Consider the following 26,481-nt stretch of genomic DNA (forward strand, 5'->3'; position numbering starts at 1 on the left):
TGGGGCCAGCCATAACATGTTGGCATGGGCAGCCGTGATGTCCCGGGGCAGCAGTGGGGGGCAGACGCCAGCATGGGGGCAAGGTAGGGCTGGGCCCGGAGATGCTCTGAATCTTGGCTGATGGACCCTTCCTCTTGCCCCACTGGGCAGGCCTCAGGCAGCCCCAGTGACGCAAGGAGCTAGGCTTGGGGCCTGCCCTCGGGGGTTGTGGTGCTGCAGGGACCCCCCCAGCCCTGGGGACACAGAGCTGGGAAGGACAGGCTGCATAGCCTGGGGTGGGGGTGTCTGGTGCACCCATCCCTGGGATCTCAAACCTTGCCACAGGGGCTGCTGTGGGGAAAGCATGTGTGTATGCACGTGCACGTGTCCCAGATGTCTGGGTTTTGTGAGCATGTGTCTGTTTCTGTGTCCTGGACGCCTGGGTACTATGTGTGCGTGTCCTCGACACCCGGGTCCTATGCATGTGTGTGTGTGTGTGTGTCCAGGATGCGTGCATAGTGTGTGTGTATATGTGTGTCTGGAAGCCTGGATGATGTATGGAGAGATGGTTGTGTGTGTGCATCCCAGATGCCGTGTGTGTGTGTGTGTGTGTGTGTGTAAAACCAGGGTGTTGTCTGTATGTCTGTCCCAGAGGCCTGGATTCCATGTGTGTGTGTCCTGGATGCCCAGGTTCTGCACGTGCATGCATGTGTGTGTGTCCTGAATGCCCAGGTTGTGTGTCCTGAATGCTGGGGGGGGCGGGGTGTCCCAGAGGTCTGGGTTCTGAGCACATATCCCAGACACCTGGGAGTGGTGTGTGTGTGTCCCAGTATCCGTGTCCCGGATGCCTGGGTTCTGTGTGCATGTCCTGCTCTTACCCACAGCATCTGCCCAGCAAACCCGTGCCCTCCAGTTCCCAGAGCTCCATGGCCCCAGAAGCTGCACCTGGCAGGGGTCAGAGGCCATTCTGGGTCCAGGCCACCAGGTGAGGATGATCTGGGCCCAGCTGGGCTGCAGCCTCCCCTCCCCAGTGCTGGGGGCTGCTCCATGCTGCTGGGCACCCCAGGCTGAGCTGGACACCAGGCTTGAGAGGAGTGGGAGGGGGGGCAGGGGGCTGGTAGGATCTGCTCTGGGTCTCTGCCACCATTTGGTGGCTCAATGGGTCTGAGCACCACAAGGCAACAGAGAGATGATGGGGGGAGAGAGAGAGAGAGAGAGAAAGCAGGAACAGGGATGGTGAGAGGTGGAGATGGACAGAGATAGACGGCTAGATGATAGGTATATGGATAGAGGGATAGCGATACCTAGGTAGAGAGAAATAGGTGATGGATGTGTGGGTGGATGGGTAGACAGGGTTATACGGTTGGTGTGTGGAGAGGAGTAAGGAATGGATGAATGGACAGGGGTTATGGAGATGGATGGTTGGATGAACAGATGAATGGGTGGATGGGGTTATGGAAACGGACAGATAGGTGACTGGTTCATTGGCTAGATGGACAGATAACTAGATGATACATGGCTAGATAAATAGAAATATCTATGTAGGTAGATGGAGATCGAGAGAAATGGATAGACAGAGATGGATAGAGATAGTTGGATGGTCTGCTTCATTGGATGGATGGATGGAGATGGACATAGGTAGATGATGTATGGATAGAGATATCTAGGGAGATAGAGATAGATGGATAGAGAAAGAGGGATATAGGTACATAGAGACACAGAGAGATGGATATAGAGATGACTAGATAGAGATACCTAGATGGAGAGAGAGAGGGCAATAGAGACAGAGATGGATAGAGAGGGACAGATACATATAGCTAAATGATACATGGAGAGATGAATAGAAATATCAGGGTAGAGATAGATGGAGAGACAGATAGATGGATAGATGAAGACAGATAGATAGGTATCTAGGCAGATAGACAGATGGATGGCCAGAGATAAACATAGACAGAGGGACAGAGGTGATGGCCGCTGCATACAAAACCTCCTGCTGCAGCCGCGAAGCCATGCTCAGAGTTGTGCAGCCGGCAGCAGTGGCATAGTGCAGAATGGTAGTGGGGATGGCAGCCTGCTGCCTGGCCACCACCACGCTGCTGCTGCCACCAAGTGGCCGGCTGCACAGCACCAGGCACAGCTGTGCGGCGGCAGCGGGCAGTTTTGTAGGCAGCGGCTGTCATCGCCATCACGGGCCTCCAGGTAAGCAGCAGCACCGCGTGCAAGCCCAAGCCCCCCACCCCCCCCCCCCCCCCCCCCCCCCCCACAACACTGTGCCCCGCATCACTTGCCTGTAAAGCCCCCTGCAGAGGGGCACCCCTGCCCTCACTCCCAGCCCTGCTCCCAGCTGCGATGTACCTCCTGGGGCCGGCAGCACCCCCCGCTCCCTCAGCCCCCAACCATCTTCCCCAGCCCTGCACCACAGCCCCCATGCCCCACTTACCTCTATGATCCTGGGGCAAAGGGCATGGCTCCGCGATGGCAGTGCTTGCCTGCAGAGCCCCCCCACCCTGCATGCAGCCACCGCCACCACCCTGCCCCACCGCAGAGCTGTGGAGCCAGTTGCGGGGCATGCTGCTGCATGGAAGCCCCCTGTTTCACCCCCCGGCTGGGTGGCACGTATGTGGCCCACACATGGTGGTTGCCACTGCGCTGCCGCTGCTGCGCCCTTGCCCACAAAGCCATGCAGGTAGCCGTGGGATGGTAGTGCAGGGTGCAGTGGCAGATTTGCGGTGGCAGCCTCCATGTGCGAACCTCCTGTCAGACCGTCCGGCCGGCATGTGTGTGCTCCACGGAGTGGCACCCCTGCCCTCACCCCCGGCCCTCCTCCTGGGAGTGGACACAGGGGCACCCCCCCCCCTTCCTTGATCTACCCCCCCAGCACCTTCCCTTTCCCCTGCTCTGCCCCTTCCCCCAACACACACTTACCTGCTGGGGTGGGTGTCAGTGTCTGCATGTCTGGGGGGCTGTTGCAAGGGGCATCAGGAGGACTGTTGAGATTGTGGGGGGGAATGCGGGGCACCAGCAGTGTTATGGGGGGCCTTTAATTTTTATCATGGATTTGGGGTTTTTAATCAGAGAAAACCAGGATCCCTGCTAATGACACACTTAATATGAATCTAAGCTACTGACTAACTCTTGAGTTCTCAGCCAGACATAGGCAGCAACAAAATGCTAAGGTGAGGGAACCACAAAAGCAGATCCCTGGGCAGGAAAAGCGTGGAAGATGAGGGGTGAGTTCGTAGCAACAGCTGGTTAACTTATATTGAGTGCCCTTGGAAATGTAGTGACAAAAGGTACCTGTTGTGCATAGATTTGCGCAGTCATTTGTGCATCCATTTTGTGCTCAGGTCAGTCACCTTAACTGCAGCACTGTTACCCTTGACCTGTGGTTCTCAACTTTATCAGACTCAAGGCACTTCTCATCAGATTCAAGGCACACCTTGGAAAATGCCAGCACTTAGCATTGCTGGCCCAATCCCAGCACATAGGGCAAGTTGTGGGTGGGGGAGGAGAGGGAGCAGTACTGGCCTCCAAGGCCTGATCCTGGCATCTGGGGCTCTGTCTGGCCTGTGGACCAGCTTTGGGCCACTCTTCTGGCCAGTGGGGCAAAAAGGTTGAGAACCACTGTCCTAAATCATTTGTTAGTAGTCACTGTTGGAGATAACATTTACTCCAGCATCCAATCTGTTAGGGAAATCTCTTATGATTATGTGGCAGAGTTACAGCGATACCACCTGAGGAATTAAATGTAAAAACAAAGATATTTTAATAACTTTCAGCTTGGATAGTACTAAGGAATTTGGCACTATACTTTCACAAAGTAATGTCAGAGGCAAACCGAGGCTGCAGTCCTGCATTGTTTAATTTTAGGTAGAACCCTGCACCACTGCAGAGCAAACTGAAGCGATAGCACTCATTTCAAGAGCAATGCTTAAGTTTTATATTTTCATTGATAACTTCCATTTTCTCCACCTTCTGAGTTCAGATGTGCACAAACCATGATTGATTTAAAAGTCATGAGATTTTTACAAAATAATAAGTTTGTGTACTTTATATTTGCTTTATTGTTTTGCTTTTCGGTACTGTCATTACATTTTCAAACTTTCCCACAGCCGTGAGGGCTGGAAAGCATATCTGAAAAAACAAAAAACAACAAATAACAGTTACTTGTTATGGCTCAAGTTTAAGGTTTGGATGATAATAAAAATCGGTAAAAGAGTACTTATAGATCGTTAGTGTAGTGACATTAATGTGGGGACATAAAGCAGGTTCAGCTATGTATGCATGCAGTATTTTTCTTGAAAGCTAGTAGGATACTTTTATGCCCTAGAAGGAGTTCCGAGTTGTGAGGTTTATTGTCACAACTCAAGTCACACTATGCTTTTTGTTTTGTTTTAGACGGAGACTTACAAAAAATGCCTTAGCACAACATCCCCTGCTACTAGATGACATTTATTCAGCTATCCCAAGCACTGAAAGTTATGAAGAAGCTTCAAGGTATCTGAAATAGCAACAGACACTTTGTTTTTGTCTGAAGGCAATAAGATAAACAGACATCTTTCGATTCTGTCCTCAGATATCAAAATGATAAAATTATGTCTATAAAAGCAAGTAAAATATCTGTAAAAATTATGCTTGCGATTACATCTTCAACAACATAGCTACATTACTAATGCTTGATTTCCAAAGATAGTACCATAGGCCTCAGTCCAATAAGATGGTTTGTTCAGACCTTTGCATCTGCATAAATTCTCTTGAAAATGGGACACAGGAGAGTCACAGGGATCTGTCTGGATGGCACTGCTTCCTAGATTGAAGCCACTGGGGACAATTTCATTCCAACATTTTCATCCTTTTCCAGCAGCTTAACCCAGGCTTGGCTGGGATGCTCCAGACAGGGATGATCCTGCCTTGAGCTGGGGACTGGATCCCCTGATGACCTCCTGTGGTCCTTTCCAGCCCTGCTTCTTTATGACTTCCTACTATTTCTTACCAGGACATTGACTCTATACTTTACTAGTGGGTTCATTTTAGCTGGATGATGTGGTACTTTTTTCAAGACCTAGTAGATACGCATAGGAGCACATCCATTTTGGAATAATATTCAATATGGATAATAAATCTGTTTTGTCATTGACTTGTAAATGTTGTGGACTGAATATTTTATGTTATAAAAAAGAGTTAGGGAGAGTAATTTTTGAGAGGTAACAAAGTTGAACTAGTATTTATCTACATAATCAAAGGTAGAAGGGTAGTAAAATAACATTTGGACTTTGAATTTTAAGAGATCAATCCTGCAGCCTTTATGTACCATTGAAGCCAAGCCAAGTACTTTTTTACTTTTGTAAATTTATGTCAGGGTCTGGGCTAGATGGGTGTATGTGCACTGTGGTGTCTGCTCAAATGCCTGCAAATTAAATATTTATCACACAGAAAGGGCTTTTGAGAGCTAAGCTGTGATACATATCCCTTTCTGTACACAAAGTAAAAAGTACTTTACCTACTTGTGAATGTCTCTAATTTATTTATCCACCTATAAGAATTTTTTCCCCTCCTCCCTGCATAATCGGCATTTTAGTGACCCTGAAATCTTGAAGGATTCAGATTGCCCAGCTACTACATCAGCTGACAATGGGAACTCATGGTCTGCTAGCCAGAGTTACGCAGGCACCTCCACTGAAGGCAGCTCAGTCTTCTCCTGGGGCTATGATGTGAGTAGAACACAGTCCTCCATATTAAATACAGGAAAGATAATGGAAACATTGTGTTAAGTTAAATTAGCATTGTGAGTACATTTTGCAAGCTTTTAAAGTTAAGATGAGAGCCTTGCATAATGCTATAGTATTAGTCATGGGAGAAGAAAAGTTCTTTCTCTTAAGTCTCCCTCTGACTCTTCCTTACTGTTTGCTCAGAATATATCTAGGAATAATAGATTCAGTATTCTTAGGTTAAAGCTTTCAAAACATAAGGAGGTTTATCACTTGCTGGCTCTTGATTATCTATTGGTTTCATGAAGTTTTGGTAACCTTTTGTATTGCTCATAGAGGTTTTTTGGTTTTGTATTTGTTGGGTTTTTTTTAATGCTTGCTACTATTGTGGTCCTGATTAATATTTTCCTGTATCATCAAAAGGGTCATATGTGTCATGTTTCTAACTGTTTTTCCTGAATTGCCATGTCTCAATGGCCATTCAGTTTTCTTTTGTTATTATTTAGTTAAAACAAACATTTCAAAATCTTTGTTGTTAAAGCAGCCAATGGAGACTGTGCTGGTCCAAATTTTGTATGTACTATTGTATCAACACTTACATCAGTCCGCATTGTCTCCAGTGGAAAGATGATCTTATGTGTCCATATGTCAGAGAGGTCCCTATTGTTTAGGTCAATTCTGCTAAAGTTTAAACAAATGCTTTTTTTTTTTTCCAGTTTAAGTTGCTTTACAAAAAATACCTCAAATCTTGTTTGTTAACCTTTTCTGGATAACATTTTTTCTCAAGGAATTCGACAAAGCTGCCACACGACAAGTCCAGCAGATGTTCAGACAAATTGATGAACTTTTATATGAACAGAAAGCAAGTGTGCATGTTGAGGATCTGCAGGAAGAGTGCCAACAGTGGACATCTAGCTTTCCTCATCTCAGGTATTTTATTGCTGGGTTAATGCTGGCAATGTTACAGAACTATAAAAGAGCCGAATTTCTAGTGTTAAAAAAGTTTTTATTTTAAACATCATTAGAACTGTTACAAAATGTATGTAATAGTAACAGTGTAGGAAGATACAGTCTGTGGTCTGTTTGTCAAACTAATTTCACCGTTATTAATAAATAGCCCATCCAGTGCTATAGAGCTCATATTATTTGGAGTACTGTTGTTGTATTCATCTGGCTTGGGCCTTAAAATAATGTTTGCTTAGAAAAAAGTGCAAGGCATGGTAATTAGCGGTAGATGTCTATTTTTTGATATTTTACTTGAAAAAGACTAACATTTCCTCTCTCCAGATAAATAGCTCATTAGTTTACGAAGGTTATTTGGAGATTTACATCTTTTGCTTACATTTTTAGCTCTTGTACTTTGACAGATTTGCTAATATTGGAAATATTTAATATTTGACGACAATAAAACCAAAAATTCTCTTAATGCAAACTACATGTACATTTTATCAGTAAAGTAGAACATCTTTCAGATGAGAAAAGTTTGCCAAAGGGATCTATGAATATGAGAACAAGCAAGCAAACTTATTTTCTATAGTTTTGGTGTCCACATGGATTCCCAGTAATATGTTCAGTGTCAAAATTTCTGTTTATAAATCACGCTAACTTCAACCATTAGTCACAGCATTTTCTGACTTTTTTTTAATGTTCTCTTTAATATCATAGGATACTGGGAAAGCAGGTAGTAATCCCTACAGATGAAGGGTATGGATGGTATTCAAGTTCACTTTCTGGCAATTTAGGTTCCTTAGACATAAGTCAAGCTCCAGAAAAAGATTTTAGTGAGTAAGTATCATTAATTCTCCTTCAACATGCAAATATATGCAGACTATGCTACTATCCAAGGATTGCAAAGATCAACTCATTTCTTAATTTATGAGCTGCATATGAAGTCAAACATCAGCATTGTTTTGGGTTGAGTATTTGAAGAGAGTATAGTCTGTTAGTTAAAAGAAATATTATATTACATTCAAGAAGGTGTAAGACCTTTCAACTAGGCCTATTGTGGTACAGTAGGCTAATAAATAAACCTACTGACTTTCACAGTGTTAGCTTATTGAGGATTTGTATATACAGCAGCTGTTTTTGTTGCCAATTATATTACATTCTTATGAATATTTCTAAGGTGGTTTAAAGATACAAAGCACTATTTTAGTGTAGTGTTTATTTAAACTTGTTTTTATAACTTCTTTGAGCATTTCAGTAAGCATTAAAATACAAAAATCTAAGAAGTTAATAGCCACAATACACAGGATAATTGTTGTCCTTCATACTTGTCCTATGGCATCCCAAGCAAAAGGTTCCATGCTTCTTAATCCACTTTGAAGGAAAAGCTGAGTGCTGCTATTATGAACAGAATAGCATGTTCCTTTTATTTTCTGATTTTTTACAAAAATTTTCTGTGTTCAGGTTTAGTGTTTTTGGCAAGAAGGTACCTCTTTCTGTTACTCCTATTCATAAAGGCATTGACTTTTCAAAATCACCTGTCCTGTGTTCCATGGAGAGTGAAGATGGAGTGATTGTCTCTGAAGGAATAATGGAAGAATATTTAGCATTTGACTGCAAAGACGCGTAGGTATTAAATATTAAAATATAAAGATACAAGTAATACGAGTGGCCTGGAATTTCTGCTGCTTAATGATAAGACCTGTTGTATTTTTTTCTTGACATTGAAAGATAATCCATGTGATAAAACACTTGTTTCAGAAATCTTAGACCTGTAGAGAAATTTTAAGTCGTCTGATGGAGAAGAACTGGGAAACGATGTATATCTAACCAAACCCTTGAATTAGTATTTTTGCTTCGCTGTGTTTTTCCTTCAAAATTTTTTATCTTCTTTTTATAATTCTTTATGCTGTTTCTTCTGTGTTTTATTCCACAATAATCAAAGACTGTTCCTGTTACATAATGGTCTGTAATCAGTAAATTTATCAACAGGGTGCTTTTCTGCCTATCGAGTTGAAGTTTATTGTTATTTGTTAAGCAACAGTGTGCTTAGTTCCATTTCTGCATTTTGATGTCCAGACTGTTATTACTTATATGGTATTGTGCCTTTCCACTTCCTCAGTAGCAATTAGGAGTGATTATGGACTTGGTATTTATAAAATAAATAATAATTTCCATTTGCTTCCAGCAAAAGGAGGACGTAAAAGGTTTCTATAAGAGCTGGCACTTTGTGTGACTTGCCTAGTGCAAGCACATAGCTTTCTTCTTAATAAATAAGCATGAACTTCTGATTGTCAGTTAGTTTTGAATTGATTTGAAAAAATAAAAGAGCCACTTGTACAGATAGTGAGTTTCAAACTGATACATGGCATGTATCAGTTTCCGAAAGAGACTTAGGGGTCATGACTGACCACAAGATGAATATGAGCCACCAATGCAATGCCGCAGCTGGCAAAGCAAATAACATCTTGGCTTGCATCTACCGATGCATCTCAAGCAAGACCCAAGATGTCATCCTCCCACTTTACTCGGCCTTGGTGAAGCCACAGCTGGAGTACTGCATCCAATTCTGGGCTCCATACTTTATAAAGGACGGGGAGAAGTAGGAAACATGTCAGCAGTGAGCAATTAACCAGCAAAGAATTTATGAGGCACTATTAATCCCTTTTAAAAATATACTTCCTTTAGTGCTGGCCTTTTTTTGTTTTCAAAGTTTGTAGCTTTCTGATATTAAGTACTAAATCAAGTAGCAGATACTGATGCTGTAAAAATAGCTCCAGTCTCTGCTTTTTATTCTGTCATGTCATTTGAAATCTCTCTTGACAGATATATCATGCTCTTGCACGGAGTAAATGTCTCCCATGCTCCAGAGCTCAATAGACTGGTCCTGTAGAAGATGCCATAGATGGGGGCCCTAGCTACTGATGAATTAGCAATTGTTTATTTCTAATTATTTGAAATGAAATTATTTTTTTTCCTAAGTTTTTAATGGCTGTTAGATCAATAGGCTGGAAGTTGTAATACAAAGCTGTAGCTAGTATCTTCTCTGTCTCTAAACGTGGGTCATTTGCTGTGATGTGCACTGTTAGATGGTTGCCTAGTTGTGAGGTAAATAAAGATTACTAACTCACCAGAAGTACCTAGTTTATAAATATAAATATTTGTTTCTTACATTGAATTCCTCATTTGTGAATCTCAAATAATTTTGTAAAAGAGAGTAACTATCATTATACTCATAAATTGAGACAGCACATGGAGAGGTAAAATGATTTGTAAAATAAGTTAGTGACAATCTTTGGAGTAGACTGCCATTCCATTGCCATATCCAGCATAGTTTGCTGCCCATGAGATTGGATTCAGTGGGATAGCTAATATTTGTTAAGTGCGCTGTCAGCTGTCAACAAACTAATATTGTATGAGAAATACGACATTTTTACTTCAGAGGAAGTAGTCAGAGACATGCGTTTATAGCTAATATCATAACCAGTGATTAAACACAGTAAATAATTGCAACAAAAAGTGGGGAACAGAGAAAGCAATTAATCTAAGTCCAGGTATAAATCTTTCTCATTCTCTTTACAGGGAGGAAGAATTACATGAAAGGAAAATGGGACTCCCATTTGATAGACAGAAATTAGGTTTTCCTCCTGTCTCTCCATATCACTGCATGAAAGATGCTGTGCTCACATATGTGTTTGATGATGTATGGAGTGAAGTCCTGGGCTATATGAAAGAGTTAGTCTGCAGGCACTGGGAAGGATCAGTCACTGGTAAGGGTCAGTTTTGAACTTAAATTTGAAAAAGATATAACTCTGTAGAGCTTTTAAAAAAAAAAGGAATACTGTGTGAATTACTTAACTAATAAGTATTATCTTTCTAGAATCTGATATATGCCCAAATACAATATTTGTACTGTACAGTGAAGTTGATTCAAAGTGGATTTAAACTCCATAAAAGTATCAGTGCTTACAGTCTGTAGTGATTTGGATTCTCTTCTCTTGTTATTTTTCCCAGATGATGAAAGAAATGTTATAACCATTGAAACGATAAAAACAGATTCTGAGAGCCCTTTTAGGCAGTTTGAACCTATGCCATTGGTATTACCTCGAGTGCCGCAAGCTAAAATACCCGCCATCACCTCAAATCTGGTAAGCTCTACTGGCCTATTAGTTGGCTTCAGATTGAGATGAGATGTCACTGCCTCAACAGGCAGGATTAATGTTTCCAGAGGAGAATTTTTGCCTTGATTTCTTTTTAAAATTAGGAGCTGCCTTTGTATGATCATTACTAAAACTTTAGATTTGTTATTTGTCAGTCCATTTTTTTCTATTCCTATTTTTCTGTTTAAGTTTTGTTGTTCTGTCATGTTATTTATAGTGGACTAAAACATAGTGATTTTTAGGACAGTAATGGTTCCCATTTCTTGAGCTAAATTGTGAGATCCTGATTAGTGTGGATGAAAGGCTTCCTAGAGATGGTTCCCCAGCTATTTCCAGGGATCAGCTGGAGATCAGAACCTATACTATTAAATTCTAAGTAACTTTACTTCTGAAATATATGATTTTTTTTTTCCTAGCACAGCTTTTGGGCCTGCATGCTCTACTATAGGATTAGATGACCTTAAAATGCTGAGACCAAAGTATTACTTTCATTTAACCCATTTTTAACTCAACTCTTTCCTTTTTATTTCTTTCTCCCCACTTTTCCTGTATAATCCTTTACCTCTTCCTCATGTTTAACTTACTGTATGTATGTGTAGTGTCCACAAGCCAGATGTGGCCGCCAAACCAACAAGAGGAGAAAAACACCTCAAGTATGTATGCTGGAGAAATTAAAGCTGTGTTCATGCTGTTGGTATTCGTATGGTGGGTGGAATTTGAAACTTTTCTAGGTCAGCCTCTGAGAACTTTCCAGTTTTTATCTTTACAATATGTCTGAGCACATATATAATGTAAAGTGGGATCATGATGATGATTCCCTTACAGCAATCACTTAGTTATTTATGCACCCTGTCACAAGATTGTTTTACACAAATGGAAGCCTCAGTTGCGAAGCTTTACATACAGCATGTAGCACAGCAGTAGATACTTTGCATAAAAATGTATACAAAGTATTGTCAAGGTGAAAATGTATTCCTAAAAATAATACACTGTGTGGTATGATATACAGGTATAATAATATAAAACTTCCTTTGAAAGGACTTGACTTCTGTTTTCCAAAGGCAAAAATGTATGCTTCTTTATCATGTCAAAAAGTAAATTTTAGCTTTCTGTTTTGACTTGCAGACAAATTTCTCTCAAGGATCAAGTGGTAGCTCTCAGCGCAGTCTAAATGGTTTGATGATGATACATGGGATCCACTTACAGCAAAGGAATCTGCCTTTAATGGACAAAATATTGTAAGACTAGTAGCTTTTTGTCTTTGTAGAAATGTAGAAAACCAAAGGTCTTGAATGCTAAAGAAGAAAAATAGTGGAGGTCTTCTGCGCTTTGGAATGCTGATTCAGAAAGCTGTTTAAGCATGTGCAACTTGTGTAAGGTGATGTGAAAATTCATTGAAGTTGATCATGTGCTTAACTTAGGCACTTGCTTAAGTACATTGCTCAATCAGTACCCAGGTCTGTTTAATTTACTATAATTTCTTAGGAGAAGAAAAAAAGATGAAGTATTGATGGTATTTTTTACGTTGTGATTGTATGTTCGTATAAAAACAGTTTGGCTAGAAAGAGAACTTTGTGGGGAGGGACTATGCTATAGCATTTTCTTCTCTTCTTGCAGTTCTACCACTGTACCACTAGCAAGCGTCTTTCATTTCTTGTATCTCTCTCTAAGAATGGCCTGTCTTGCCAAACAGTGCAAATTATTTGGTAGATCTGTGATGTGCAGTAGATGAAATGAGAGCACTAAACATCCATTTCTGACCTAAACTTGGTTTTAACTTGGTCTACAGAGGAAACAATTAGTGGTGTCTCTCTCTCCACCAGCTTACCTACCTTAGCTACCTAACCCCAAGGTGTTAAGAACTTTTTGTTTATTATTACAATTGGTTTGTCACTTTGAGAGCTGGTGTCTACATCACAGCTGACACTAACTGGCATCCTCACTGTCATTCATCAGAGAGATCAAGGTATGAATGAGCCTGAATGTGGAAACTAAATTGTCTTTCATCCCTGGAGATGGATCTTTTAAGTCTGAACTAACACAGGCCAGGAGGGTGAGAAACTACCACTGTCTGTGTTGTTTCTGTATGTAGCCTGTGAATAATAACAATGATGCTTATATTTCTAGTATCTTCAGTCTGAACATTTCAGGATTATTAAGAATAAAGTCCAGTTTCTTTCTTACCCTATCCCTTTGTAGCATAGGCAGCGGCCTATTATTCAATGGTGCAAAAGGTTTACCAGCTGCATTGATATATTATGTTATTATTGTATATGATGTAGTGTGTCATAATGACCACATTTATATACGTTTCATTTTGGTTCTATGATTCTGTTAGAGATCTGGATGACAAACCACTTCTGAGGCCAGGCTCCAGTTCCCTTCTCTCAGCCAGAAGTCGACCAAATCACCCTCTAGAGCTCAGTACATCATCTCTATCATATTCTGCTCATTCCACTAGAAGGCGAAACCCACCACCACGCACTCTGCATCCCATCAGCACTAACCATTCTCGCTCTGGAACACCAAGATCCATAGACAATGTCATCAAAGGAACACGATTGTATGTCTAAAAAACAGTTTCTTGTCTTCAAATTATCAGGTTTTTTAAACCAAGTCTGTATAAAAATGGAACAAAAAAGGGTGAATGGAGAGAAAGCATATGACTTCTTTCTAATTCAAGCATAGTCCCCTGAGAGAGCTGAAATTACTAATTTTGTTAAAATTGACCAAATATTTTTACTGTGCAACAACCCATGCTTTTATAAACTGCCTGAGCTAGTGTTGCTGAAGCAGCATGCTGAGGTGTCTTGAGATCCTTTCTAGGGTGTTGTGAGGTGCTGCACAACGTTGGCGCTGTTTGATATGCAAACACAATTCACCCAAGATAAACCTAGAGATTTCAATAGGAGTCCATGATGTTAAAACCATTTTGATCTGTTGTGGTCCGAGTTCTTTGCAACAGAAGAATTGCTCTGCTATTTTTTCATAGTCAAAAAACAAGTGAAAAGTGAAAGCTGGCATTTTCTGAGAGCCTCAAGCTTGTCAAGGGATGTCTTGAATCTAAAAAGGTTGAGAACCACTGGTGTAAGCAATTTTGCAGTTCTGTTTAAGGGTAACTACATCTCTGCATGCTGTCTAACGGCTGCAGAGCAGACTTCATTTCATTAGTATCTGTCTCAGATTGTACATTTTCACAAGGAACTCCCCCAGTGACAGGCAGTTCCTGTGGATATCCTGTCGATACCATGTCCCATCAGTATAGATGTTGATGAACACCATGTTGTGTTTGATGTTCAGGGATCCTTCTTCTGAGCTTATTTTAAAGATAGATTTAAAATAGTCTGGTCTCCTTCTTGTACTTAAGTATCTCTTCCTACAGCTGACCCAGACTAAATTGTAGAGAACATGCTGATCTTAGAGATCCTGCTCTAAATGTGAGTGAAGCTAATGGAAAGGCTCTTCTTGACCCCTATGAGCTTTGGATTATGTCCAGAATTGTAATGTTTTCCTATAATCTGGCTACATCCAAATGAGGCTTTTATACTTTTCCAGCCAGCACTTAGAAGTGCAGCTAGATTACACCCTTTCCTGGAGTGTAAGTATCAAGTGCTGGATATACAAATACCGTGTTCTGAGAAGCCACAGATACCAAAAATCTCTAATTGATCTCTGATGTTTTTGAGTCCTGTGATGCACCAAAACAATATATTCTGAGAGCATTACTAGTAAACTTGGAAGAGTCACTGAAGTTCACAAACACTAAAAATCTTCAGTTTGCAAAGGTGAATCAGCATTTTGTGTTGAACAACCCCCAGGCCAGCCTACTGGCAGTGTTTTGTATGTATTTCTGACAGTGACGTGACCTTTTCTTTTAACTTTGCAGCACCTTTAAGAATAGTTTTATTTATTCATAAATTGATCCAGTCTGTCTTCAGTAAATTCTTGTTTTCAAACGTTGTTCCCATTGTAGATTATCTTTCTGTATTCAGTTTTTGATTATAGTTCTCTTCACTGTCCTGAATTTTATATTTCTTAAAATACTCCTTTTATTCTTGGCATATGTACTAAATGCATGCAGTGGGCTCCTAGGAGAGGCTTTTTAATGTGTTGGTTATACTTTCAAATTCTTTTACTACATCATTCCAGAATGTCCTCCCCTCTTGACCATCCCATAGCCATATGTATGTAATAATGTCTCGAATGCTTGTTTCACAAGCATGGCCTGCTCATGTAGAAGGTAGCTATAAATTGTAGTGCAGCATTTTTAAAGTAGAATTCTTATAACTTGTTCTTATAATTCTATTTTTGATCAGTATATTCTAGTTGGAAAAACTTTTTGAACTTTTTAAGTCATCACAGATTTCTTCCATAGGGAGATTTTTAGACACCTTTCAGATAAGAAGCTGCAGATTTCTAAGGCCAAATGTTGTATCTGTATTTTATGCCTTTTTACCAGATTTTGAATGTGTGGGTTTTGGGGGGCGGGATTTCTGTGTTGAAGAAGAATGCATTCTGGAAAAATGCAGCTGGCCAGTGAAACTTTGGACCTAATTAAGATGCCACATTTGCCAGGTTAGCAAGAACCAGCAGTGCAGCTGAACAATTAATGGAATTTTTGTTTAAGATCTCAAATTATTAACGAAGTGCAGGTAGACTTATACATTACAAGTAAATGGTATAGGGTGTCTCAAAAAGATATATTTTTTTGTTTTGCTTAGTTGTTTGCTACTATAACAAGTGTCTGTATTTCAGGGATGAACATTTTAAACATCTATAGTAGTGTACATTGTAAGTTATTCCTCTTGCTTTCTAAGGAAACAAGTATCAGCACTCAATCAATATATCTTGGTATTACTGATGACTAGTTTGCGTACATGATTTTTGGGATACCCTGTGTGTTACAACAGAATAGTTTAAAGTATTTCCCTTTTTGCTTTCTTGTCAAAACTTAGATTTGGGTATCTTCTTTGCAATAGTTGTTAATTAATCATAATTTATACTGAAAAGAGGGCAGGAAATGCTACACCCAGTCTTGTTGAAGGTGTTACTGATCCCAAGAAATGTTTTAGAGAAATACTGAACTCAAGCTAAAGAACATTTTAATTCTACTCTTCAGCTCTTTCTGTGAAGTTCTAAAACTGAAATTATGACATCACAAATAATAATTTCAATCAGGAAGAGAAGTTGAGCTCTGAGGAATAAAATCTTTTGCTAAAATACACATTTTAGTAGCATCTCTGTAAGGTTTTTTAAAAATATATATTTTGTAATAAAGGCTGTAATATGTAGGTCCCCCAAAAAAGGAACATTAAGCTCCAATTTGGCCCTCTCAAGACACTTTTCATTAGTTTGGCATCATTAGTTTGGTGTTTGTCACCCCTTCTGGGGCTTGCTGGGCAAAGTGACAGAGCTGCTATTCAGAAATGGTCAGTGTAAACAGGCCAGTTTTGCATATAACTAAAAGAGGGAAGACATAACAGCATCCTGATGTGCTCTGAGCAGAAAGTTTGGTAGCAGGGTAACTTTTACCAAGAATGCCAGGATTCTAGGTATGAAAGAGGGAGGGAGTTCAGCAGTATGTATTTGCAATGTACTTTTATCTACCTCTGGTTAGATGAGCTGCTGCATTCTGAACCAGTTGCAGCTTCTATAAATCTTCCATTTCCAGCCCCAGCCAGAGAGCATAAAGTAGCAGTTCATCCTTGAGGTAACAAAGACAGATCTATAAGATGCTTCTGGCTCCTGCTCTAGTTTGGTTATTTGGGCACAGTGGTTGGCAAATTGCATACTTCCCAGACAATCAGTGGACAGAAATATCAACTATTTCGATGGACAGTGGGTTATATACAATATATAGCCAATATATTTACTTGTTTGCAATGAATCTGAATAGTTTTTCATCCATCTAGCTACTTACTTCTTCTAGACACTGAAGTAGCTAGATGACATCATCTGCTTAAGGTGCAAACAATATGCATACCTGTACGTCACCAGTATATTGCTGGAATTGGAGCCTAGCTTATACCATGTCATGTTCTGTCTTTGTAATTGAACATAGATATTGAAGTGATTCTGCAGATTGAATATTGAAGGGATTCTGTAGAAAGGGGTGTGGGGAGATTTTGGTGAGTACGAACAGTTGTTCTTCGCAGTTCTATGACATCTATGACAGCCTCGTACTTGACTCTTGATTCCTGCATAGGGGGAATAGCAATATTTTTACAGTCATCTGCATTGAAGGAAATAAATAAATACAGCACAATGAATGTTTTGCCACTTTTCAAGGTATGATATTCCCCAATATCTCAGTATCATATCTAGGTCTGAAACCTGTCTGGGAAGATTCTAAAGTACAGCTAGGAGGTAATTATCATACAAACAGAGAAAATTAGGGTTGGAAGGGACCTCAGGAGGTCATCTAATGAGTCCAACCCCCTGCACAAAGCAGGACCATTCCCAACTAGATCATTCCAGCCAGGTCTTTGTCAAGCCAGGCCTTAAAAACCAAGGATGGAGATTCCTCCACCTCTCTAGGTAACCTGTTCCAGTGCTTCACCACCCTCCTAGTGAGAGTTTTTCCTAATATCCAATTAGGGCTGTTGGAGCTGGGCTACTATTACTTTTCCCATGACCTTGTTTAGGATTGTGGAAACTTGAGACTTTGTTTGGTTATTGATATTACTGGTGATGTATTGACCAGATCATACTGTCCTAGAGTCTCTGGAGGGTTCTAGATGGACACATTTACAACATGCACAAAAAGCAATGTTAAGACCCCTAACAAGGCAACATGGACTACTAGCTAAGTTTTATAAAAATATTTTTTTCCAGTTTAGTCCACTGTCGATCTCCTCCTTTATGCCTAAGTCTCCTGTACCCAGTATAGCATGGCATCTCACATTACAATTCAGCATATGTTATCATAAATTTTATAATTTAATTTGCTTCAGCTCATATCAGTTTCATAATCTCTGGCATTAATATATATTTTTTGTTTCTACTGGTCGGTTCTAGTCCTACTGCATATGACAAGCTGTCATCACCCTCCTCTGTGCCACTGAGCCGAAATAATGTCCTGCCACCTATTAGTACTACTGATGTGGTGGAGCACCTGAGCACCATGGGATCCCAAAAGCAAATGGTAATGTCCCAATTTGCATGTCAGATGAAAATGTTTTATTTTATTCTTTGGAAACAAGGTAGCACATAATGTTGATTTTTGTCTTACTTGGCAAGCCCAAGAATCCTTTCTTGGATTTTGTTTCTGATTTTATATTGTTATAGTTTGCCAGATTTATCTTGTTGAAGTTTTCTAAAAACATTCAGCATAATTATTATTATAATCAAGATAATGAAATACTGCAATACTAAAAATAAACTCTATGAATTTTGACCTGCACTGGGTCAGAGTTGAGTCCTTTAGGATCCAGTGACAGTACAACTATTTTCTATTTTCTGTTAAATAGCTCACAGATGATTAGGCTCCGTTTCCTTTCAATTAGACTCTTATTTTACTTTTCACTATCCAGCTGTAATAACTAATCTGACTGTTAATTTTCTTTTACTTTGCAGAAATCCCGAGGGACTTCCAGTCGCGCTCATAGCGCAGTAGCAAATGAAGTTAACCATCAGCAGCCACAAGAGAGACTTTTCTTACCTGATAATTTCTCAAGGCCCAACACAACACATGCATTTTGGGTAAAGTGGCAAATATAACTAAATGGTGTCCATATACAGAAAGATTGTTTGGTAGATTTTTGCTTTGACAGTTAGCACTGATAAACAGTTAAAGGAGAACTGGATGGCCCAAGTGAATAGTGACAGCAAAAGAGTCTGTAGCCCTTGCATTATCAATTCAGATCTTCCCAGCTTGGTAGAAAAAAATGGCTCCTGTGAAATGAGAATCTGGACTCAGCTGAGTTTCTTACAGGTTAGGTGTCCTCACCATGAGAGTTCCCATGCTGGCTTCCAGTTGCAAGTGTATTCAGCTAGAGAAACTGTACTCTCCTCCTAGAAATATTTCTTCCACAGCAGGTTTGTGGTACACATTTACAGAGAAAGTGGTACTGTCCCTGCTTGTGTTCGTTCAGAACTTATATATAGGTACATTTTGACCTATACATAAAATTTCTATCTCCAGAGCTGTCAATCAGGCACTTTTCATGAACCTTATGTTTGGAGGAGAAAAAGTGGTTTACACTGTTTTAGACTTAGACTTCTTGGGCCATCTACTTAACCTTCTGAATAGCTGTAGGATAATTCTCAGAATTTTCTTGAGCCACTACACTTTTTTTTTTTAATAGTTTCAGATCAGTTTTGTTATTTGAGGCAGCTTTATATAGCTTTTTCGTTTACTGGGAGATGGTCTGTTTGGCTTCTTGTCCCATCTTTTATATATATATGAAAATACAACTTTCACTAGTTTTGAATTGTGCATCAGACGTAGTCTAGTTTCCAGTTACGGCTTGAGCTTTGATGAATGACTAGCTGTGAAAACACCTTCCTAAGTTTGTTTTGAAATGTCTCTACTTTCAGAAATTCTAAGACTGATGATAATGGCTTGTGAGGCTTCTAACTAATGTAGGTAGGGGTAGACTAGGAATAGGCAGTGTCTTCTCTCCCATTTAAAGATGCTGATTTATTCCACAGTATAAATCCTTTTTCCTCCTTGACCTCTTCAGCATAAGTTGTGAACCTAGTGTTCTCCAGCACCAGGAAAAAAAACATTGTTTTAAATTGAATTTTTGGTGTGTTTGTGACTAAGCGATCTGTTAAAAACCTGTTATGCAAATGAATAATATATAATTAATAATAACAAATATATTTTATCCTGCAGCCAGATCTGCAATACCAACGTTCTTGCACTATTATTGATTATACTAATCAACTCCGGACCACCAGAGGATCAGCAGGCCCAGGTACATGCATAGCATCAGTTCATTTTTAGTGAAACCACAGGGATCATTTGACAGGCAATTTTTTTTTGTGGGGGGAGGGAACTGAAAGATCTTAATTGTATATAATCAATCCCCTTTTCAACTACAAAGTCATTCTTTGTCCTAAGCTGCCCTATTATTTTGGAAATGCTGATAATACATTACTTTTAAAACCAAGCTATTCTCATATGCTTACTTTACACCGGGGCAGATAATTATTTCGGGCTGAGGGCCACTAACCAAATTTTGCAAGCTGTTAAGGACTGCATGAGTAGTCCTGCCCACCCCTTGACAGGTGCCCCGCCCCCTGGTCACCATCTTGTGACTGGAAGTCCAGTCCCCTCACCCCTGACCTTTGTCACCAGAAGTCCCTCCCCTTGCCCCTGGAAATACTCTTTTCAGCTAGGGGTTTTGCCATCTCAGAACCAGAAAAATACCAACTTATATTCTAAAAAGCAAACATCTACAACATTCATTCGATTAAAAAAAATATTTTTGTCCTGGGTTTGTGCAATGTACATAGAGGGGACTGCACAAAGCTTAAAATAAAGTCTTACTCTTGTATATTGTGGGAGGCATGGGGGGTGGGTATAAGTTTGTGGGGATCTGTGGGTGTGCCTGTGGGGGGTAGGTGTAGGAGCATGTGGGTGGGTGGGTGTGGATTTGTGGGGTATGGGTGGATATGGGGTTTGTGGGGGGAAGATTGCTGGGGTCTGTGAGGGTGTGTGAGTGCGGAGGGCTGTGTGTGTGGCATTGCGAGGGGGGGAACGTGTGTATGGTGGAGTGTGCATGTGGGACTCTCTCTCTCTCTCCCCCTTCCTCATTGCACACATGCACGCAGTTTCTCCCTCCCTCATTGCTCTCTCTCGCCCCCTCCTTCATTGCACAGATGGACATACACAATCACACACACCCTCGCACTCCTGGCTCCAGGGGTGCCAGTGCCAGTGCGGGCCCCATGCGCTGGTGGTCCGATGATGCAGCCAGGGGCCACATGGTGCTGGAGTGGCCGGCAGTGGGCAAGAAAGCAGTGCAAGCTGCAGTAGGCAAAGACTTCTGGTTGGGGGGTAGGGCAGGGCCAGGCTAACTTTCCTACTGAGTCCTGCCAGCTTCCCCTGGGTCCTACTACCCCTGGCTCCTGTCATCTTTGACAGGCAGGAGCAGATAAATATACATTTTCTAAATTTTTTTTAGGGGCCTCACGGGATGGATAGAATGGCCTGGCAGGCTGGATGAAGCCTGCTGGCAGTATTTTGCCCACCCCTGCTTTACACTAACAGTCTCCCCACCAAAGACCAATTCTCAGGATGTCCAAGACCTTTAATTACAGACCTACTTGAATTGTGGCTTTGTGATTTTTGCAGAAACCGTGAAACACAGCAATCTCTTCAAAAAAATGACATTGGCCACAAGTGTGGAAATCAACCGGGGAAAAAAAATAATGCTGGGTGTGGGAGCCAACAGTCCTCGTTACGGGAGGGGAAGGTGCCAGCTGGTGGGGTGGTATGAAGGGCAGCGACCAAGACTGTGGCTGCCACCTCATACCTCTGCCAATCAGTGCTGAGAGCAGGGCTGCACGAAGGGCAGCCAGCAGTCAAAATGGCAGCCATCCCTCCTCCCTGTGGGGACTTCTCCACCAGTCAGCATTGAAGAGCAGGGCGGACATGAAATGCCCACAAAATTGGCTCCGTGCGCTGCAAGCAGATCACAAAAATTGTTTCCTCTTGCTGCAAGTTAGGTGTGGTCCTACCTATAATTTTTTTTTCCTTTATTTATCTCTGAGGTTTATTACAGCATAACTTTCATCTTTAGGTCCTAAGAAACAACAACAAAACTGTCAACAGAGAATGTTCATGCTATTATTTCACTGCTAGAAAGTTTTTCAAAGGATGTAGTGCATTACAGTGTTGCATATAAAAACCTCTTGTGTTTTCAAATTACAACTAAAACTTGCTGGTAACAAACTTTAGTTTTTTAAAATAGTACACTAACATTAAGATAAGCAGATGTGTGCATTATTTTGATTCTACCTGGAACTGGAATAGCTGTGGTTAAAGTTCTACTTAATCTTTATTAGGTTTGCAGCTACAAGGTTCTGTGAGAACTCATAGCCGAGGTGGATCTATTACAAGAAGCAGACAGGGACTTTGATGTGCTCTGAAGGATTCTTCTATCTCCAGTGAACATGTCCAGAACTTCATGAATCAGTGCTGAATCTCAGCAATGTCAAAGTTGTTTACAGAAGAACTTACAAAACATCTTTCTTTATGAAGAGTCTTATTTTGTATAATATTTAAAAGAAAAAAAAAAAGCAAAGTAACTGCCAAAGACTACAGGAGTGTAGCTACACTTTCAGTTTTCCACCAGCAGACCAAGTTAGTGGATCTAAATGCTTGTATTCTCAAAGGCTACCAGCTACTCTGCCAAACTGTTGTTGAATAATTATTGCTGCGGGACTCTTTGGGCACATCCACATTTAGTTCCCTGGGGACAACTAGCAGCAGCGCACCTTGTGCTGCAGCAACTTGTCCCAGGAAATGCCTGTGCCACGTGCGCTTTAGTGCGCAGCAAGTTGCCCTTGGTGGAGTAGGGGAGGATGGCCCCAGCAGCCTTACCTGAGGGCTTCTCAGGGCTGTGGCTGCAGCAGTTCTGTCACGTGGAGCCTGGCTGGCAGTGGAGCGCAGCTCTGGGCAGCCCAGCTCCTTTTTTCAGCAGCACGCGCTGCCTAGTCAAAAAAACCTATAGGAAAAAATCTAGCGCAGCACACATTCAGGCAGTGCATCCTTGCAGCGCAGAAAACACCGGACTGTGCAATATGTGGCACTGCAAACGTGTTTGTGGCACAACATACCGCAGGACCACACCCATCTGGGCATGCCCTTTGGGTCCAGTTATTACAACAGTGGGACTACAGGAACAGCTGTCTACCCACTAACTTAAGTAAAAGCTATTGCACTCTCCCAGTAATATATTTATTTTTTTAGCAGTAATTCAGATTTTAAAAAATCCTCAAAGTAAGATGCCTGACAGTGTTGCTGTATCAAATATAATAGAAAAATAATATATCCATTGCATATACCGTACTACTCCTTGTTCAACTTTGTTATTCAAGTAATTTTGATAAATTTGGTCCTGAGATAGGTACTAAAGGCTGAGTTATACATTAAGGAAGTAAATCAAAGGTAAAAAGAAAATGTTATACTTCTAAAGTGGCAGGCTTAACTGTAGTGTATTACCTTCCCTTTCTGTATTATCCATTAAAAACTCTCCACCAATGACAAAGAAGAAACTTTTCAAGGGGCATAAGCAGTCTTTTACACCAGATGATTTCAGGCAGTACTCAAAGTAAAAAAAACTCTTCTTTGTTTAAAGTGAAATATTTATGATGTAATGTCAGAGGATACATCTGTCTGTCTTAGTTTTTTTAAACAAAGTAGTGTCTGTTTCAGTATGCAGGACTTGTTCAGCTTTGCAGTTTTCACTGCTAGACAGTTTACAGCCATAAGAGATCAACATACTGGGATGTATTCCGTTGTAGTGAACACTATGGTTTAAATGAATCTTACACATGAAATGCAAGTTTCATACTGAAGTAACTTTAAATTTATAATGCTGTTTCAGTAGAGATTAGCTCCAGGACTTACTTGTACCGGTAAGTGTCAGGCTACAGATAGAGACAAGGTCAGTCTTTTACTATATTTTTGGACAACAAATTATTCTGCTACCATGTGAAGATAGTTGCTGCTTTGTTAAACAGAAACTGAGTCACTTTTTATACACAATTAAAAAAAATCAAAACCCTTTTCTAAGTTTCCCCTGAGTTTGTAGTTTGATACTATCATGTATAATTAAGAAAACTAGCATCTTGTCAGAGAACTTTCCTGTTCTCTCCTGCAAGAAAACTGCTACTATGGGACAGAATTTATTTTTACAGGTTGAAGTTCCTGTCAAGGGAAAGATGTCCAGGTGCCTGGACAGGGAACTATTTCTCCATCTAGTTCAAGCTTTTCCTTGTGTTTTGGCTTCCACTTATTTTCTTTTCCCTTTTGTGTGAATAGAAGATAATAGAAGACTCTTGGTTAAAGATTGTATAGCTAAAAAAACAAGCTGGACCAAGTGAATATCCTAATTAGCCCTTTATCCTAGAAGTCTACAAACTCATCTGCAAGGAAACCAAAAGGCTGTGCTCTGTATCCAACCCAAAGTCCCATGAAGCATGAGTGGTATTGAGGAAAAGCTCTTATCAGACTTTTTGGGACCTTTCAACAACTCAGCAATTGCTAGATCCCTAAAGATTCCATTCATTAAGTCTCTCAAATTCTGATATTAATCACACATGGGATACCAGAACACTTCAGAATTAGCCGAGTATGTTTATATATGTACTATGTTTATGTTAGCGCTCTGGTAGGTGCATGAATTTTCTGCATGTAGTTAACTAATTGTAAATCCATTTATAGCCAAAAGGCACAAATAATCTTGGTTATTATACCTGTTACATGCTATATGGAAACAAAAATAAAACTTGGTCAGGACAGTTTTATTCAGTTCATACTAAGATGTCCTCTTTTTAGGGACGAAAATATTTTTTCCCCATTACTCAAGGATTTGTTACAATCCACTAACACTTAAAGGCAGCCTGGAAATTTAGCCTAGATGGTGTTAATGCAGCTAGTAACTTGCAGGTGTAGACTGGCACCAAAAGATAAATTACAAAATCCAGTGAAGTGCAAATCAGTTTCAAAACAGATACAATTCCTATATTTTGTATAGAAGGTTGACCAACATCTATTAAATGATTTCCTTGGTGAGAAATATTTTGCATTAACTGCTATAGGATGGTAATTGCTAAAATGCTATAAATTACAATAAGGATTTAAGATAACAGCATAGAATACTGCTAGCTTCCTGAAAACTTAACTTAATCTTCACAATATATTTTAAATGAAACTTGTTAAAACTCTATTACATTTCAGAACTAATCTTGGAAGCCTATAAGCATTTCCAACATCCTTTACTTTCCAGCAGCAAAGGCTCATAGCACATCCCCCTCCCCCCACAGATTTATCTTAATTACAATACAGAAATTAAGTGAACACCCCTTCAAATTTGTATTGCTGCATAATATATGAATTTTTGCTGCCTTTAAATTGTTTTTTCTTGATGAACTTATCACAGGCATACACTCACATATTAGAATTTTCTTAGCTTCATCCATATACTTGCTTGAGAACATTCTTGTATCTTACAAATATTCTATTTTGAAGAATAATGAACTCTTGAGCTTTTTTAATTCCGATTTTAACTTTGTAGTACACCATGACAGGTATTAATGGTTCTGAAAAACACCCGATTGCAGACAAAGGACTCATGAACTATACCAGTGCAGTGACTTCTTGTCTTCATCGTTTTAATTGTTGATTTGACATCAGTGCACACCAGGCTTCTTCAGGCCAGCTTTTGCTCCCTGACTAGCTAGGTCCTCAGCCAGACCATACTAATAAAAGTCCTTAAATACAAACAAACAAACAAACAACCATATCATCTTCTCCCAGATACATGGAGGGGTTCCCTGTGGCCCTGGCTTTTGCACAGCAGTCTAGCTACTCTGTGCAGCCAGTGGTTAAGTCCACTGTCTGCCTTGAATCCACTGTCTGACAGTTTGCTGCTCTGTCTTAGCTTTTTTAAGCTCCCAGTGATCAGCATTTGCTCTTCCTTAAGGGGACAAGTGACCCTGTTGTAGTCAGATACTGTAATACCGTTTTTACTACTATACTTGAACCAGTTGAATGTCAACTGTTCAAGACATTGTTTCTCTACTTTAGATAGTGAATGATGAAAACAATTTTCAGGTTAGAGAAGTAAAGGTACTGCAGACTTTTGCAAAACCATCATTTATTTTATTAAAGCTAGTTTCAGAAATATATTTATAAAAATACAGACATATTTGAAAGTAACTTGCCCTATTGAGAACTGCTGTGCAGAGACTATAAAAAAGAATACAGGATTAGACAAGAAACTAATTAATTACTAACACATGTTGGTTCACATGGCTGGACACCTTAAATGACGATTCAGTATAAACTGATCCGTCTTAAAACCACTGTTCTTACCAGTGACAGTTGGCAGGGTTTGATGTATTACACAACTCAAATACAAGCAGACATACACCTCCCAATTAGCAAATATTACAATACTTTCTTATATTAAGCTATCAAGAACCTACTTAACCTTCATTAAAAGTTGCCAGGGAATTTATCTACATTTGCTTCAGGATGCGTTTTGCCGTATCTTTCCATCTACAAGGATTGATACATCCATATACTGATAAACTGGAAGACTACAGATATTTACTGAGATTGAGATGTTATCATGTGGGCAAAAGAAGAGGCTGGGAACTCAAACTGTTTATTTCTTCCCTTTCTTGAGTACCGTTTTCTTTCCTCCTTTTTTAGATTTATTTCCATATTTTGCTTCTAGCTGAGCCAGAAAGTTGTCCATGTCTTTTTTCCGATTCTGATTTTTAGTCTATAAAAGTAAACAAGATAACATTGTTACCAAAAAGTATTTATTTATATTGTTTCTGTTAATAAAGATGCTGGGATGTATTCAGAAGGGAATACAGAAACTGTAAAAAAAAAAAAAAAATCCATGGAACTTCTTAACCAGGGATAACTTAATTTATAAGACTAAATTTGAAGATGTAAAAAGGCAGAGGCAACTAAAATAAAAAAAGCAAGAAGATACCGG

At 40.2% G+C, this 26,481-nt stretch overlaps 2 protein-coding genes across 2 annotated transcripts in view; one reads left to right on the plus strand and one right to left on the minus strand.

Moving 5' to 3' along the window:
* Nucleotides 1-22,453, plus strand: part of FAM149B1 (family with sequence similarity 149 member B1) — a gene marked incomplete at its 5' end in the record, with an annotated part of 24,618 nt that extends 2,165 nt beyond the window's left edge. Inside the window, 14 exons of the mRNA XM_025214157.1 lie at nucleotides 4,378-4,476; nucleotides 5,558-5,690; nucleotides 6,475-6,617; nucleotides 7,353-7,472; nucleotides 8,097-8,258; nucleotides 10,215-10,402; nucleotides 10,647-10,780; nucleotides 11,392-11,445; nucleotides 11,918-12,030; nucleotides 13,131-13,355; nucleotides 17,810-17,936; nucleotides 18,368-18,493; nucleotides 19,632-19,713; nucleotides 21,809-22,453. Coding sequence (XP_025069942.1) covers nucleotides 4,378-4,476; nucleotides 5,558-5,690; nucleotides 6,475-6,617; nucleotides 7,353-7,472; nucleotides 8,097-8,258; nucleotides 10,215-10,402; nucleotides 10,647-10,780; nucleotides 11,392-11,445; nucleotides 11,918-12,030; nucleotides 13,131-13,355; nucleotides 17,810-17,936; nucleotides 18,368-18,493; nucleotides 19,632-19,713; nucleotides 21,809-21,882 — 1,780 coding nt within the window. The remainder of the gene's footprint in view (nucleotides 1-4,377; nucleotides 4,477-5,557; nucleotides 5,691-6,474; nucleotides 6,618-7,352; nucleotides 7,473-8,096; nucleotides 8,259-10,214; nucleotides 10,403-10,646; nucleotides 10,781-11,391; nucleotides 11,446-11,917; nucleotides 12,031-13,130; nucleotides 13,356-17,809; nucleotides 17,937-18,367; nucleotides 18,494-19,631; nucleotides 19,714-21,808) is intronic.
* A 2,552-nt stretch (nucleotides 22,454-25,005) lies between these two features.
* The window catches only part of DNAJC9 (DnaJ heat shock protein family (Hsp40) member C9), an 8,374-nt gene continuing 6,898 nt past the window's right edge, over nucleotides 25,006-26,481 (minus strand). Inside the window, exon 4 of the mRNA XM_014524065.2 lies at nucleotides 25,006-26,259. Within this exon, the coding sequence (XP_014379551.1) occupies nucleotides 26,140-26,259 (120 nt within the window). The 3' untranslated portion in view covers nucleotides 25,006-26,139. The remainder of the gene's footprint in view (nucleotides 26,260-26,481) is intronic.

Source organism: Alligator sinensis, unplaced genomic scaffold (genome assembly GCF_000455745.1).
Source record: "Alligator sinensis unplaced genomic scaffold, ASM45574v1 scaffold1274_1, whole genome shotgun sequence".
Taxonomy (NCBI): domain Eukaryota; kingdom Metazoa; phylum Chordata; order Crocodylia; family Alligatoridae; genus Alligator; species Alligator sinensis.